Consider the following 16,556-nt stretch of genomic DNA (forward strand, 5'->3'; position numbering starts at 1 on the left):
AGGATGAGAGCTGGGTCATTTGCATAATTTAATCATAAATACTCAGTGATACATATTTCCAAATGCATTTGTACAATTATCTTTTCATCCTTGGGGCAATGGTATTAATATGATTAGGCAATATTTCTGGAAAAAACAGACAAGTATGCACTCTTTTTAACTGCAGCTTAGGGCGATATGAAAAATTAATTAATTTCTGAAGAAAATCAATTTCTGTACGTGACCACATTAGACATTGCTAAACCAAGACAGAGAGTCCTTTCTCAATCAGAACATTTTATCATTCTTTTCCAAATTCTGATTGTTATATGAACATTTCAATAATAAAACTGTTAGATTATTTAAATTATCTTAATGCATAGGCATGGAAAAGTGACTATTTCTTCTTCATGTTACTCTGACAGACATGGTGTTTTAAAATATGTATTGTTTGACCAGTCAATAGGAAACCTTAGCATTTGGTCTGAACTCATCTTATGTGATCTTTTATTAATGCACATTATACCGATTGAATTCAAGGACAGCAGGAAATAATTCAGCTCTGAAAACCGCAGCTGAAAAAAAATGGAACGATGCTAACCGAAAGTATTTTAAAATTAATATAAGGTTTCTTCCTTGTTTGTTTTGCTACAGAGAATTAGATAAGGTGTTTCTTCAACAGAAGCATACACATTACAAAAATGTTGTGACATATGTGGGATACAGCCAAGCACCCAGGTGGCTAATCTCATTTTTAGAAGAAAGATACTGCTTTGTATGTTAATTGGTGCAAAAAAAAAAAAATTGCATTTATGTTTTTATATGTACCATCTTTATTTCTTCTCAATCAACAGAAAAAGTAGAAATTACTGCATGCAAATGTTCAATATTCATTTAATTTGCATGAAGGTGCTTGAACAATTTTTTTATTCTAACAAGCTCATTTTTCATGCGTTTTGTCTTTCATCCTAATCTAGCATCTGTCATTCCTTTTTGAAGTTATTATCGGCCCAATTCCCTCTTGGACATGGTTGCTGGGTGACCGGTATCTTAGCACCCACTTTGACAGGAACAGATGTGAATCTGATCAAGAGATTTCCCATGAGTACCTGAAATCACAAACAACTTTCGAGAAAAACAAACAGCCTTGCTGTCACCGTCCCTCTCTCGCCCTCCTTCCCATCCCTTCCCCCATACCCCCCAAAAAAGAGTATGAGAAAGTTGATGCGGAGTTAACCAGCATCATTAAAACGCATTATTATCTGGCAGGTGAGCTCCCCCAACACCTCTCGAGCTGCTTCTGCCTTCAAACGCCAACTCTCAGCTTTAAGTTTTAACAACCCCCCTTTGAATGCTTCCAAAGACGACTGCTCGCTTCTGAGGTCACCGTCTTCTAAACATTCTCACGTTGAACCTGTTTTCGTCACTTGAATGCTCTCATTTAAATCAATGGGATTATTCGTGTAAGCAAATTTCACATGCACACAAGCACCCACCAGTTGTTCTGTAACACCTAACTCACATTTTGATTACAAATAATGTTCTTTGATCGCTCCCACACTTGGTTGCCGCTGTCTGTGAAATTCCACCTTATGAAAACTCGACTAGCTAAGCTGTCTGCTATTGCTATCTGAGTAGCAATACTCATAATATTTAAGGAACTGCAGAATTTTATTACTTTAAACCATCCAACTGAGATGCTATAGGCAACAGGACCCCTTACACAAAACAAAGCTTCCTGCTTGCAGGATTAAGACTTCTATGTACAGCCCAATAGCATAGTGACTACATTCATTGCTGCATGTGGGATATGGAAAAATAGGAAGAAACAGGAATTACAGCAGTATACTTCTGAAATAAACTTAGAACCATACAAAGCATAGGTAAGAATTTTCAGATTAAGCGTATTACTAAAAATGACAAATTTTTCATTCCCATTTAACATCTCTGCCACAAGAATCTCGCCCAACATCAAAATCTATGGTAAAGCTTATTTCCTCTTGCTTGCTTTCCCAGGCACTACTCTAAACATAGCCCTGCTTAGCGAAGAGAAAGGACACAGTTGTGATCCAAAGACTGAAAATTTGATCATACATATGTAAACTCATAAGGCCGCATGTGACAGCAACACCGGATAAATTTGCTTTAACATGCTGTCAACCAGCCTTTCACTTCTGCCTCTTCACCATGCTACTCTTCAGCATGTTCCCAGCCCCATAGCCTCAGGGCTCCTGTCCCTACTGCTAGGGTTAGCAACTGCTCCCACTAAGCATCCTCTGTATCTGAAGTTTTCACAGTGCCTCATAAAATAGCTTCCATGAAGAACTGTAAATTTTCATCTTCTTTTTTCTTTCCAAATTCAGACAGGTGTGTGAGGAGAAGAAAGTAACCAGGAGAAGAGGAAAGAGAAAGGAAGAGCTTGAGTTTTTAAAGATCAGAATTTGTTCCTTCATTTTGAGTTGCTGTTCTATGATCAAAAAGATAACAGGGATTTTTTTTTCTCTCTAGTTTAGATGCAAAGAGAATTTAAGACAAACATTTCAATCACGTTGGAAGAATTTATTGCCACCTATAGGTGATCTTAAATTTAATTTAATTTCCCTCATTTACTACCAAAATCAGAAAGCAGCCAAAACATTTTATTGATAGGCCAAAAGCCTAGTCTGATCTAAACTTACTCTGGATATAGTAAAATTCAAAAAAATCTTCTACACAACTTAAGAACAACAGAACTACAAAGGAAAAGCCAAGCAAATAAGAAAACTGTTTAAGCCCCTAATTGTAACTGGACCTCTCTACCTTCCATTAAAAGTCATGTGGGAACAATACCATTTGCTGTGTCTTGGAAAAAAATATCCCTCACTGTACCCACTTAGGATATCAGCACCACATAGTAGTCAAACCTGTTGATGGGACACAATGTAGACATTTATAATAAATGCATAATGGTGAAAAGTAATCACCATTTAGAAGACCTGCCTTTCGCTTTGCCAGTCAAAACAAGAGCAAGTCTTTGATAAGGTCCCTACAATGATACCTCATGAAACAGTTCAATTATCCGGACTGGCAAAGTCATGAATGGCTCAACGCAAACTGCACAGAAAAATTCACTGGTATGAAAAACGAACAACCAGAGTAAATAAACATCTTCCTGCTTGTCTTGGTAACACCCTTATATCCGTTTGTCACCTACCAATCCCTTTTGCCCAAGCCAAAAAAGGGCCTACAAACTCAGAACTAGCTCCCTCGGCCACATCCACACTGACAAAATGAAAGCCTACAGCCAGGGATCACCAGCTGAACTGTTCAGTCAATTGGAGTGCTAAGATGGCACTAAAGACAAAAGCATCTATACTAGATTAGTAGTACCCAAATTTGTCATTCATTCACTAGGAAGAGGTAGACTTATGCAGGCAGTTTAATGCCAATTTCAGCACTGAAAATATATATCAAGGATTGGAAAGACTGACTGAGAATTAGAAAAGAAGGTGAAAGCAAAGCCTGGAAGGTTTGAAGAGCCTCTGTGGGATAGTAATTGCTGAGGCAAACTTAAGCTGAACAGAACACTCACTTAGTTTGTTAAATAAATCAAAATGCAAGCTAATTCTAATTTTAATATAACCCTCTAAATGTTTGAACTAAGGAACCCTTCCATGTCCTTAGGGCCCACTATTTCAACTTAGCTGGCATAGTCCAACCTGGCAATACACCAGCAGGAACACTTGGACAGTGTAAATACCACACCACCTCACCCGAGAGAGGTAAGCACTCACCCTGGGGTATTTAGGCTCCCAGCTCAAACCAAAGAACTGAAGGAGGAATGCCATGGGAGCATTATTATTACTCATTATTTCAATTGATTCCAAGATGAGGCAAGACGAACCACGTTTTCCCAAATCCCGAGTTTTTAGTCCAAGTAAGGGAAGGAGAAAGGAAGAATGGTGTCTTGGGGGCCTTCTTGTGAACTGTCTCATTGGTAATCCCTTTAGAACCTTTAGAGCCACAGTGTCTCACATTCCAGGTGAGTAACCCAAAATGTGCAGAGCTGCTCTCTTCTCTATGGCCCACACACCATGTACTGACTCCAGTCACTGCCTCCTCTTTTTCACACACAGGAAAACAAAGCCTGAGTTACTAAATCAAGAGGAGAGTTCACAGCTTGAGGATTTAGTCAATACCAAACAAATTCTATAATTTAAACTTTTTGCAGCTTAATTATATTGAGAAACCATTAGACATTTTAAAGAATTAGAATAGTGAACTGTTAAATATTAGGCAATTGACCCATACCTAATGTAAAGTAAGTTTCTGAAAACGTCCTCAGAAAAATTTAGAAAAACAGGTGTAGGAGAAAATTCAAATGTGACCCGTAAGGCCCCAGAATTTAGAAATGAATTGGGATCAGTTCATTCTTTTCCCATGGGGTAACTTGTATAAATGTAATTCTATGGTTTCATAAAACCAGGTCAAGTTTCTGTCCCCGGAGGTCCTTTGGCAATTTGAAGCATGGCAGCACTTTTTCCTGGCTACAAGTTCAAATCTGCATGCGTTCTGGATTTCTGAAAGGAAGTGATTAGTCAAACTGAAAAGACAGACCCATCCTGTTCAGAGCACACCTTCCACACAGAAAACTACTTGTAGGAGTGAAACACAACTTCACAGAACAGTATTTAGAACTAGTTGGCTCTGCATTTTTCACCTCTAAAAAAATTCCTTTTCTCTCATCAGCTGGCACACCAAAGAGCAGACAAACTTACCACATAACAATGCCAGCAGTTTTGACTAAGGACGTTCTTCTTTCCTTAAATGTCAGAAAGTTCTCTAGTCATGTAGTCATACCTCAGAATATTTCTGAATACATGCATTTCATAACTATTATTTTATTACTTCTCATGATATCACTGTATTGTCCTAATTTAAGACACGTAAAATAAGACTCAATGAGACAAAATCACAGAAGGGGGTCACCAGAAAAGATGAAACCTCTGCTTGGCAGACCCACAATAGTACAGGCTCAGCAGCAGAGAGCTGAAGGTGGTGGAAGAAACTCCTTCAGGAACTCCTTCGGGAACAACCTGAAATTATTCTGTTTAACACCACATCCACCGTGGCCAACTCCTATTGCAATGAGGCTGCAATGATAGTGGGTTGAGTCTGACCACTCAGCTACAAATCTCTCTGTGTGGAACCACACATCTGGGTCAACTAAAGAGATTCAAAGAGCAAAGGAAGGATAACAAAGAAATTTAGGTTGTTTGAGCCAACTTCTTAGTGTGTAAATCTGACATGCACAAACTCTGGTGGTGGCTGCTCCTTCTAAAGATAAAATCCACCCTTTCCACCACTCTATTGACATGGTGCCACATAAGCTCTGTACAATAAAATTTGTTGAAAGTTTATTAATTCTTAGCAATGTCCCACCTGTTGTACCTTGAGGTGGCCTCAAGCCAACCCAACAGCTGTGGCTATCCCCAAATGTGTTGCCTAAAAACCTCACTGATGCCCTCCCCAGGAATTGCTATGGCTCCTCTCTTACATGATTTGCATGCATGCTCCTGAAACAGCTACATGCTGGTGAATTAGTATTTCTAATACATTTGTCTCATAGTTTCTCAAAACTGTATTTTATACACAGCTATACGTTAAATAGTAAATTATTGTAGCAGGAGCTTCTTTTCCTGTTACTGTCAATTTTAACATCATATTTCAGCAGCAAATTCATTTCAAAGGGAATGAGTAGAATCAGAAACCATCTATAATGCCCAGTAATGTAAGACAAAACATCTTATTACCATTTAATGTTTATTTTTTTAACCTGGCCCATTAAAAACTATGAGTATCAGCTTAAAAAAAATCTGTAACAAACTAAAACCAAAACCAAAACCAAAACCAAAACCAAGCAATCCTGCCTTGTATTGGAAAAATAGGCAGCGTAACTTGCACCAGAATCATGAAATTAGGCTTTACTGGTAGATACAGACACAGAGAAATAAAAAAAAATATTCACCTATATTGTACTAACTGTTCTAACAAGGTAAGATGTATTAAAAAAAAAAGAGAACATATGACTTTTCACTTGTGTTAGTCCTTATTATATATTTAATACCACCTGAGGTATTTTCTTCCCCCCATGCAGTAAATTACTGTTAAGGAAACAGAGGATAATTGAAAATTGGTTTCGCTTCCTTCCCAGCAAACTACCAGTGAGAATCAGCACTAGAATGTGAAAAGTGACAACTACGGCACGTATTTTGGGAGCATGTATTCCCTTCAAGAAGGGACAGGCTGCATCCATACTACAAAAGTGAATATAAAAAATCCCAGCAGAGGGTATGAAGCCACAGGTTATACCAAATTCTGGTACTCATTCCTGCAAAGATGTTGACTGACTTGCTGAAATTAATTAATAGGAAAAATGCTCACAAAACCACTAAGATTGCATTAAATGCATGATGCATTAAAAAATGCATCATTAATCCATTTTATGCAACAAGAGTTAATTTACAGGACACTAAATCTCAAGGATTTTTCCAATGTTTTCAAACTGTCCCTGCTAATGCAAGAAAGTATACAGCAATCCAGCTTCCTACCTAAGATGTCAACTGATTCTTTTATAGCACTTCCAAATATATTTTGCATATGCTTGGTTTAAAAGATACATGTAGGCTATTGAAAGTAACAGTAGTATCTGCATTTTTGAAGTTACACATATGGTTTGAAACCACAGCACTGTTTTTTTAATGTCAATAATTAAGTCCTACAGGTGACCTTGTCCAACACAGAAAGGTTTTTACAGCAGGCCAAGAGACTGGAAACAAATTATATGCTTCATAAAGACAAATAACATTGTCATCCATTAAAACTTCATATAAAACCAATTAAAGTATTAAGTTTATATTTTTACCACATTTAGAAAAAGAATAATTAAAAAATAATAGCTTTAGTAATGGGGTTTTTTTAAGGAATGCTCAAACTATCAATAAACCCTGACTAGGTTTATCACAAAACTATACAAACTGTACAAAACTGTACAAAACTGTAACCCACTGTTTGTACTTCTCTAAAAAATATAATATCTAGTACCAGAAAGTGGAGGTTTTTGGTTCCCATATATAAAATCATGATCCAGCTCTTAAAAAAAAAATCATTAGTAAGTATGAGAATAACATGAAATCAAGGTTACAAAAGATGTTATTAAATAGTAATATGACATATTACCTGTTTCCTTTATATTTTGCTTTACATAACTTTCTTTTTGATTCCTTACAATCATTTCATGTAAAATGAAAAAGTAAAACATTTCCCAGATGTAAAATTCAGAAATAGTTTCTATTGTACAACAGTTTGTAAATACAAGCACATGCTGAGAGACATGTCCCAAACAACAACTTGTACTCCAAATGTAAAATACCTATTATCTGTTCTCAGTACAGCATGGTTAACAAGTGCTCTAACAGGAACATTCAGAGTTATGAACTTCAATCATGGCATCGTAACATTACAAGTATATTTCAGCTGTCAATTATGCTAAAGCATGTGCAGCAGTCCCACGTACTCCCATTCTTCTCCTTCTCCCCATCCAACACCAGTATGTAACTCTTGTTATTTTGTCAGTCAGGTAATCTGTATGCACACCTACTGTGCCCTCTCATTCACTCATGCAATCTAAGGAACAAAATGAATGTAAAAAAATACGTCTTAACAGCTAAGGTGCACTTTTTTCAGTATATTTAGAATCACATAAAATTAAAATGCGAATAAGAAAATCAGTCTGAAAGCTCTGCTTGAACCTGAGCTTTTTCAGATCAAAAGAGATTTAGGCATAATTCAGTCATGTGGCCAATTCAGAGATTAATTCTATAAATTATAAGGATGAATAAAATTTCGTTACCAAAACATCTACTTATTTTAATGGAAAAAAATCCGGTTGGTGGGGCAAGATGCACCGGCAAATTTTAATTGCACCTGCTCCATTGTTCCTGGACTATGGCTAATTTCAGCCTTTCAATGGCCATAAAATCCCACTGTTCAATATTTGTAACAGAAAATATACTTTTTCATACTGAAATACCTTTCTTCTTCATGATGAAGATGCAAATTAAGTGGGATGCAAAGAAAGTATCTAAAATAAATTAGTTTTGGAGTGAACAGGGTACCTTTAAACAGATAAATGAACAGAAAGTTACGTTAAGTGTTACCCACACAAGCATTCTCAGGAGTGCACTATAAAAATTTTGGAATATTATATTGTATCAGAAACATAATTTCATGAACACTAACAAAAAAAAAGCATATTTCAGAAAGTTTCTGCCTATAACTAGTAATATGTTTTGATACCCACGATTTAGAAGATCTTTCCATTCAATTCTGCAAACTGCATTGTGTATATTTATCCACCTGCCATAGGAGGATGTTCACCCTAAAAGCAATTATCACAAAACATTGTTTAAAGCAAGGTGAACTAAAATACATTTTGTGATCCATTTCCTCAGTCGCAAGCAGTTTCCTCATGCAAGCACTTTCATCAGTTTTGGTGGACGTATCCTGAACTATTGCTCAGGGTCTGCTTGGTTAAATACCCCATCTCTAAAAGAGATGTACAGAAATTCACGGAGGAGAAAGCAAGTTTTCAGTATTTTCAGAGTTATCTCAGCTAATCACTGTGAGTGACTTAGAGCGGAAAATTCCAAATTGGGATGTAACTGGATGGTCAAAAACTGATCCCTCCTCTGATGAAACCGAGGGACAGTATTTTTCTACTTAATGCTATGGAAAATATACTATCATCTTTTTTCCTTTTGTTCCATTAAAAAAAAACAAAAAAAAAACCAAAAAAGTTTAAAACAGTTTGCAGTTATTAATACTCAATGCTAATATTCCACATTCTGTCGATTACAGTTGAATATTCTGCAATGCCTGTGAAATGAAACATCAGCACTTGTTAGGAGATGCCCCAGGCTGAGCACAGTATCAGATAAATAAGTAGAACATAGTGGGTTAAGAATAAAGTTATTCCCCAAAGCAAACTGGATTTTATTATTTCAAGTCATAGACATATCCTGATTCTAAATATAAAGATTTTTGGTTTATATTTCAGGATTTTTGAAAATAATTTAAATTATAATGGAAAAAGAAAAATTCTTCCTTAATTCACACTGGAGAAATTATCTATATATGAATTAACTCTCTGGATCATAATAGCTTTTTGCAGATGACTCTTCAGCTGTATCGTTTAAATACGTATTTAGGCAACTAAAAATTTACTGTCAATTCCTATTATGTCAGTCCACATTATGGCGCTGTTACAGCATGCACATTTAAAGATTATTGAAAAAATTACTGTTCATGTGCAGTATATAATTTGCAAAAGGTTAATCACTATTTTCAAACAATGAATGGAATTAACTCATAATGCAAAGCAGATGCCCCAAATGTTATTTTTAAAACAAAACATATTTAACTTATAAAAGAACAAAGAGGATCTAAACCCAGTCCTGTTGCTTAAAACCAGACAGGCATCATGGTTGTTTTGGACTCTTGTTTCACTGGCTCATACAATTTAGATAAAAGTCTGCAGTTTCTAACTACTCTCTGCTATCCTACAGCCATTAATGAATTTTTACAGCTAAACTTGTAAAGCTCCTCCATGGCTAGGCAACACTGGCAATGGTGAAAAAGAGGCTTACTTGTACCAGACCAGCAGGGATTGTAGTAACAATTTAATGTATTGATTAGGTAGTTCAAAAGGAAAATATTGAAATTCAATGCAGGGTATGAAAATTCTCTGCTTCGTATGCAATTCACTTTAGATGACCAGTCACAGAGATGGGCAGAAACAGGCATCTGGAATGATCTAGGAACAGGGGAAAAGAGAAGAAATACTATATGGCAGTCAAACAAGATTAGTGTTTCCAACAAACATTCGGAACCCACTCCGGATTACAGCACATCAAGCAGGACAACTTGTAAATAAGAGTGTTCTGAGCGCATTTTGGTTTACAACGCTGAGGAGGGGCAGAGAAGAAGCCCTGGGTGGGCGCAGCAGCCTCCCAACACAGCCCATAGGGACACACTTGGGCACTTGCTCCATGTGCCCAGGGGGCTCAGCAAGCCCAGCCTGTGGCTCCAGAAAGAGCCCAGAAGCCTGAGACTGAACCGAGCATTTTAACAGACGTGGCAGTGGTCTGAGGAAATAACACAGCTATCCACATAGCCCTTTCCTGCAAGTAAAGTTGATTCTGACCTGACAGTAAAACTAAGCTTTTTTACATAAACTACATCTGCCAAGAAAGATTTCTTAATTACAAAGAAACAAAAAAAAATACACAAAATTTTACCAATATTCATAGCTATGAGATAAAGGAGGAGGTAATCAAATTGAATCCTTGAGGAAGATTATGTGAAGCAATCAGGGAAAAAAATGTCCCCCTGCCCATCACTAGCAGGCCCTCAACAGCGTCGGCAGCACTTCTCGACAGGCAGCCAGCGTTCCCAGCGAAGTGCTCCCTTCCAAAGTATCAGATACCCTGCTCCTGCCAGCGACTGAAGTATCAGATTAAAGGGATAAATAGTTCCGTCCTGTTGCAGTAAGTACGGGCCAAGGATCCCAGCTTTTAAACTACAATATTTACCATTAAATGCAAAATGTAAGATAGATATTAAAGTACCGTTATTATGAGAAACTGGAGTCTTTTATTTTATTTAAGTCTAAGGAAACCACTTCCACACCTTTTACTCCTTCTTCATAGTTACTATAATTTATCTTCTGCCCTTCCAGAAGTCATCTTTGCTTGTAAAGCCTTCCACATTTCTGCTGATTATATTTTAATAATCTGTAGCAAGAAGGAAGGTCATCAATATAAACCACAGGTACTATATATTTGACATTCCTTCCAGCTGCACTTGCTGACCTGTTCATTTAAAGTATCTGTAATCTGTACTAACCTACCTGGGTGAGATACTCCTTTAATTAATACATTAATACAAACAGGGGAAAAAAAAAAGCTATGCAAGTGAGCAGTATTCAGTAAACAAGGATATGCTAGGTCCACATAATTTGAGAGAAGCAGAAGCTAGGAAAGAGGGACTGAATAACTGCCGTGTAAGATGGGCTTTGAAGGGAATTGTTTCATGCTCAGCATCTTTCCCCTTTACATTTAAAAATCAATTAGGTTGTTTTCCAAAAATTGTAAATAGCTTCCAAAGGCTGCAAATAATTCCCCAATTTAAGTATGAATGTCAATGAACTCATTCAAAATCATCTTCAAATGTCAGAAAAGATTAACATGTCCTGGTCACAGAAGGGAGGTCAGAAGAAAGCGCACGCTTTTAGCCTTTACTCGGGTGGGCACGATCCAAAGCCAGCCCACGTCTATGGGAAAACTCTAGAAAGGGATCCAGCATGGCAAAATTCCACAACAAGTGCTCAAAACACAAGAGACCAGAAACAATCTGAGATCAATAGCTTCCAGGTCATTAATCCTAGGCAGGTGACATCCAGTGCACAGTTCGCTACTCTCCTTCACCCACACATTCAAGAAACCTGACTCGATTGGCATCTAGTAGCTCTAAATATTTTCCATGTTTTGCCTTTATCCTTCCCCTATTTGTTTGGCATATGGCTTTCTAGCATCCCATTAATGTCAAACCGTTTAATCGGAATGTAAGCTAAATGCACAGTTTGCTATTTCCTGGATTTCTGTTTGGCAGCCAATGCTTTTTATGAGGAAAATAAAAGCAAAGGTCAGTATGACCAGAAAAGAAAAGTCATCTTCCATAACGGAAGCTTATTTTTCCAGTGAACTGATACACAAGCCTAATTTAGAAAAAGGTCCTTTAGTATCATGTTATTATTAGTAGTATCACAAATAAACACAGAAACCAATTCACTTTACAGACCTCCACATTAAGCATTCAATAGAAAATCCCTTGGTGTTTTATTGATTTTTGTTTTATTGATTTTTTAAATAGCAATATCACAGTTAAAATGTATCATTTTGGTGAAACACATCTAAAACTTTTCCGTCTCAAAATAAGTTATTGCAAATTATTTCCACAGCAACTGGCAACTAACGATTCAATCCATTTAAAGAACAACAAAGTAATGGCTTTATTTGGATGCCTTTTTTGATTAAATAACATATTAACCTTGATGAAGCTTTCCAAAAAGGGATTAGCGTACTCGAGTGCATCAGCTGATTACGAGACAAATATAACAGTGATAAGATGCTGGTTCAAAATTTTTGCATCTGATGAGTACAACAATTTAGCCGCTAGGATGGAGTTGGTTCTTCCAGTTTCCATCTCAACAGTAAAGTGCCCACCCAGGATACAAAAAGACATCACCCAGCTAAAGTATGCAGTAACTGGGAGTCAGGAAAGGTCACTTAAATCACTAAAATGAGTAGACCAAAATACTCTGCATAATTATTGTAATGTCAGAAATAATTAAAAATAATTTGCAAAGAATGAAGAATTAAATGTATTAGAGGGGAAATCCAGAAAGCAAATACAGATTTATCTTCCCATTTTGACCAAAACTCACTGACCCACTTTGCTTTATTCATCTATACTGTAATAATACATTTTGCATACCTATTGTATATCCTTTCCATTAATTTATTTGCTTAATGGATGTATAAGTAAGCCTACTACAATTACGCTTTTTAAGGGTCAAATCCTACTCACTTCTGAACCCACTACTGTAATTTCTACTACACTGGATGATAACACAGCAGACCTCAGGAACAGCTGAAACACAGCCGATTCTGTGCTGTTGACATAATCAAGCCATGTTACAACCAGCCTGCCAAACCCTTTTATAACCCTGCCAAGTCCAGGAATTGGTGTCTCCATAAGCCCCCAGCCACCCCCGATAAAAAAAGAAAGTTTCTGTATTTCTTAATTCTACACGTTCAAATTAAAATTCACATGGTTATGACCGTGGCAAAGTAAAACTTCCATAAGTTTATTTTAAGGACCAAATCTTGGAACTCTCACAGAGTTGTTGCAAGTTACACACCACACGGACACACACACACACAAAAACCCCAACCCAACAATTGTCTAAGAGCAGCTATTAATATTCATGTTGATTCCACATGAAACAACAGCAGAGTTACCCGAGCAGCTACAGTTATGTCAGCGCCTGGAAGTTATTCCAGGCTGTTTTGTCCTGCTGCCCTGAATATTCAGGAACTTCAACAATCCATCCAACAACTGCTACCGCAGAGTAAGTGCTCTGCTTCGCCCGGCTCTATGCTAATGACTGCCAGGCACCCTCTGCTGAGTCGGGGGGGATGCAGGGAAGGAGGAGGGGATGTCACACGCCCCGCCATTGGGGACGGGACAGGACGGGCAGGAGCACGGCATCGCGTGGGGTTAATTCCCCACGTGTTGGTTGTTGCTGCACCTTGAAATCTGACAATGGGAAAGTGAAACGAGCCCGGTCTGTTTGTCTGGGTGTACGGAAAGTAGCATCGGGACTTTGTCCACAACCTCCTCCGTGGGAAGTTCCCGGCGCCCCTCCAGCGCGGCACAGCCCGAGCCCCCCGCCCCCGCCTGGGGCAGGGCGAGAGCCCCCGGCAACTGGAGGCGCTTCCGACCGCTCTGATCTCGGGGTCACGGCAGTTATGCGATCCCTTCTCCTTATCGAGCAGATTCAGCCCTGTAACCTACAGATTGAGAGATAACAGCCCCACGCTTTCGCCCTCCATTGCAAAGGCGGCTGCTATTGCATCAGGAATTTCCCCTTTTGCCAGCTCCTTCTATCCCCCCGACACTCCTCCCCGGCTGTGGCAAGTTTGGGGCTCGCCTCCCCGGCCCGCGGGGTACGGGGACAGCCCCGCACGGCCCGCAGCCGCAGCGCCGCTCCCCGCCCCCGGCGCCGGCCCCGCCACCGCGCCCGCGTTACTCTGCGCGGCAGCAGCATCCAGCCTTGCCAAATCCCTGCCGCGCTCCCGCTGCCCCCCGTCTCCTCCTCTGGGGGCTGGTGGGGGCCTGGAGCTGCTCGCACCTGCTCCTCGGGGACCGACACCCCCCCCCCCCCACCAAGGAAGCAGCCCAGCCCGGCCGCCTGGCATCTCTCCCCACTGCCCCACAGAAAAGCTGCCTCCACCTCCTCCTCCTCCTCCTCGCCGTCTTCCCGCCCTGCCTTCACCTCCCCCGTTCGCCATGTGGCAACTGCCTTAGAGCCCTACACAAAAAGTGCACGTGCCCCCTCGGATGTGTGACAGCAGCTGATGGCCAAGCGGCCTCCATCGCCCCGGAATGGGCCCGGCGCCCCATCCCAGGGAACGCGACACCCCAGCGTTTATGTCGCCGTCCCCCCATCAGGACCGCTCCCCGCCCACTCCCGAGCACCCTTCGGGCGGCTTTTTCCCAGGGTTGCCCGCTTTAAAGATACATCCAAGGATAAACTTCAGCTGGAGGTTCGGTCAGAAAGCACTTTCTGCCCCCTTCCCACCCCCGCCGGCCCTCCGCTCCCGCGCTGCGCTGCCCGCGGCCACCCCTACCCCCGGCACGCCTCGGCCCGGGGGGCAAGGAAGGGGACAATGACAGGGCGACACTTGCAAGGCGCAGCGGGAGAGGGGCACGAACACGGCTTCCCCTTCCCCCCTCCGTCCCTCCGTCCCACCAAGAAGCAGCGCCGCTGGCTGCGGAGAAGGCCGGCTGGGTGCCGGGGCAGCGCGGGAGGGGGCAGCGGGAAGCGGCGCGGCGCTCGCCCGGACCGCACCGCGCGGGGGTGGGACGGGGGCGGCGGCGGGGGGGCCGGCGGGGCGCGCGTGTGCCTTGCGGCGCTTACCTGGCGTTGGTGCAGTCGTTGTAGAGGGTCTCGAAATCCTTCCTGGAGATGAGTTTGCAGCGGTTGACCCCGGGCTGGATGGCCCCCAGCCCCCTCAGGATGCGGACCTGCTCCACGTTGCAGACCACGGGCGTGATCTCGAGCCGCTTCAGCTTGGTGTAGACCGTGTGCAAGCCCCCCACCAAGTGCTTCAGGAAGAGGTCGAAAGCCTGGGGCAGGCAGATGAGTTCGCAGCCTTCCACGGTGAAGGAGGCCACTTTGGCCCCCCTCAGATCCACCATCTTGCACTCGTTATTCTGGGGGGTGTTCTCCACCGGGGACGGGGTCGAGTACACGGGCTTGCCGGGCAGGCTGCCGGCCGCGCTGGCCGCGCTGGCATTGGGAGTGGAGGTGCCGCCGCTGCCGCCGCCGCCGCTGCTGCTGCCGCCGCCGCCGGTGCCCAGGCTGGGGCTGCCGCCGCCGCTGCCGCCGCCGCTGCCGTTACCGCCGCCGCCGCTGGTGGTGGAGGTGACTGTGGCCGCCGCTGCCGCCGCCGCCGCTGCGATGGGCTCCGGCCGGAATAGGTTTGTCCCCGAAGCGGCCGGCGGGGGAGCGATGGACGGAGACGGAGAGGAGGTGGCCGACGACGAGGTGGCCGACGACGAGGTGGTGGTGGTGGTGGTGCAGGCGGCAGAAGTTGAGACCGGAGGCTGAGGGGGGACCAGCTGGGTCGGAGGGATCAAAGCAGCCGGTACGGCCATGGTCACATATACGGCGGAGGGGGCAGGGGGAGGGGGGAAAGTTCCCACACACACACACAGGGGAAAGGGGAAAAATGAAAAAAAAAATTATTAAAAAAAAAAAAAGAGGAAAGGAGAGAAGGGAGGAGGGGGGAGAAGAAGGGGGGGATAACCCCAGATCAGGTGCTGCGGCGAGCGAGAGAGCAGGGGGCAGAGTGAGAGAGAGAACGCACAAAGTGTCCCGCAAGTGGGGACGGAGGAGGAGGAGGAGGAGGAGAAGTCCGCTCCGGGCGGCGGGGCTGGGGCCGAGGGGAGGGGGAGGGCAGTTTCTTTTTGTGGTCCTTGCTCTAGCACCACGTTAAAGACGAAGGTGAAAAGGAGGAGGTTTGAAGGACTTCGGTTCTCTCTGGCAAGTACATTGATCAAAGATTGAGAGGGGAATGACAGAGAGAAAATGAGCGGGGAAGTGCTGGCTGCTGCCGCTGCCGCCGCCGCCGCCGCTCGCTCGCTGGACGAGTTGTTGTTGTCACACGGTGCGGAGGGGAGGAGCTCCGGCAACTTGAAATACCCTTTGAAGCAGCAAAAGGCTCACTCACTAGTATTAACCCAAATTATCCAACCAGGAACCCGGAGCAGGAAAACAGAGAGAGGGAGAGAAGTCCCTCTCCCCCCTCCTTCAGGAACCGTTAGATTACATGTTTCATATTTCACCCCACCAGAGATGAGATGTAATTTTCCCAGCCCTTTTCAACAGTCGCTTGTCAACACAGTTTGTGGAGAAGCACGAGCGTCTCCAGCGCTCCCCCAAAGCCGGGCGGGAGCGGGGGAGCCGGGGCGCGGGGCGGGCGCTGGGCACCGCACACCTTGCCGGGGCAGACAAAAGCAGACACCTCCGGACGGGGCTGTTGCTCTCGCTGCTGCTGCGGCTCTCCCGGGACCACAGACGCTCCTCCCGGCGGGGTGGGAGCTGCTGCCGAGGGTGCCCTTTGTTGCGCGGCAGGCGGCGGCGGCAGCTGCGCGGGGCGCGCACGGGCAGCCCCACGCGGCAGCATCCG

At 42.9% G+C, this 16,556-nt stretch overlaps 1 protein-coding gene across 4 annotated transcripts in view; it reads right to left on the reverse strand.

Moving 5' to 3' along the window:
• DACH1 (dachshund family transcription factor 1) overlaps positions 1 to 15,617 on the reverse strand; it is a 351,627-nt gene extending 336,010 nt beyond the window's left edge. For all 4 annotated transcript variants that reach the window (XM_054271829.1, XM_054271831.1, XM_054271828.1 and 1 more), the window contains exon 1: positions 14,783 to 15,617. In XM_054271829.1, coding sequence (XP_054127804.1) covers positions 14,783 to 15,522 — 740 coding nt within the window. In that variant the 5' untranslated portion in view covers positions 15,523 to 15,617. The remainder of the gene's footprint in view (positions 1 to 14,782) is intronic.
• Between the last annotated feature and the right edge of the window lie 939 nt (positions 15,618 to 16,556).

Source organism: Melozone crissalis, unplaced genomic scaffold, assembly GCF_028551555.1.
Source record: "Melozone crissalis strain CALT ecotype California unplaced genomic scaffold, PUWL_Pcris_2 ptg000013l_1, whole genome shotgun sequence".
Taxonomy (NCBI): Eukaryota; Metazoa; Chordata; class Aves; order Passeriformes; family Passerellidae; genus Melozone; species Melozone crissalis.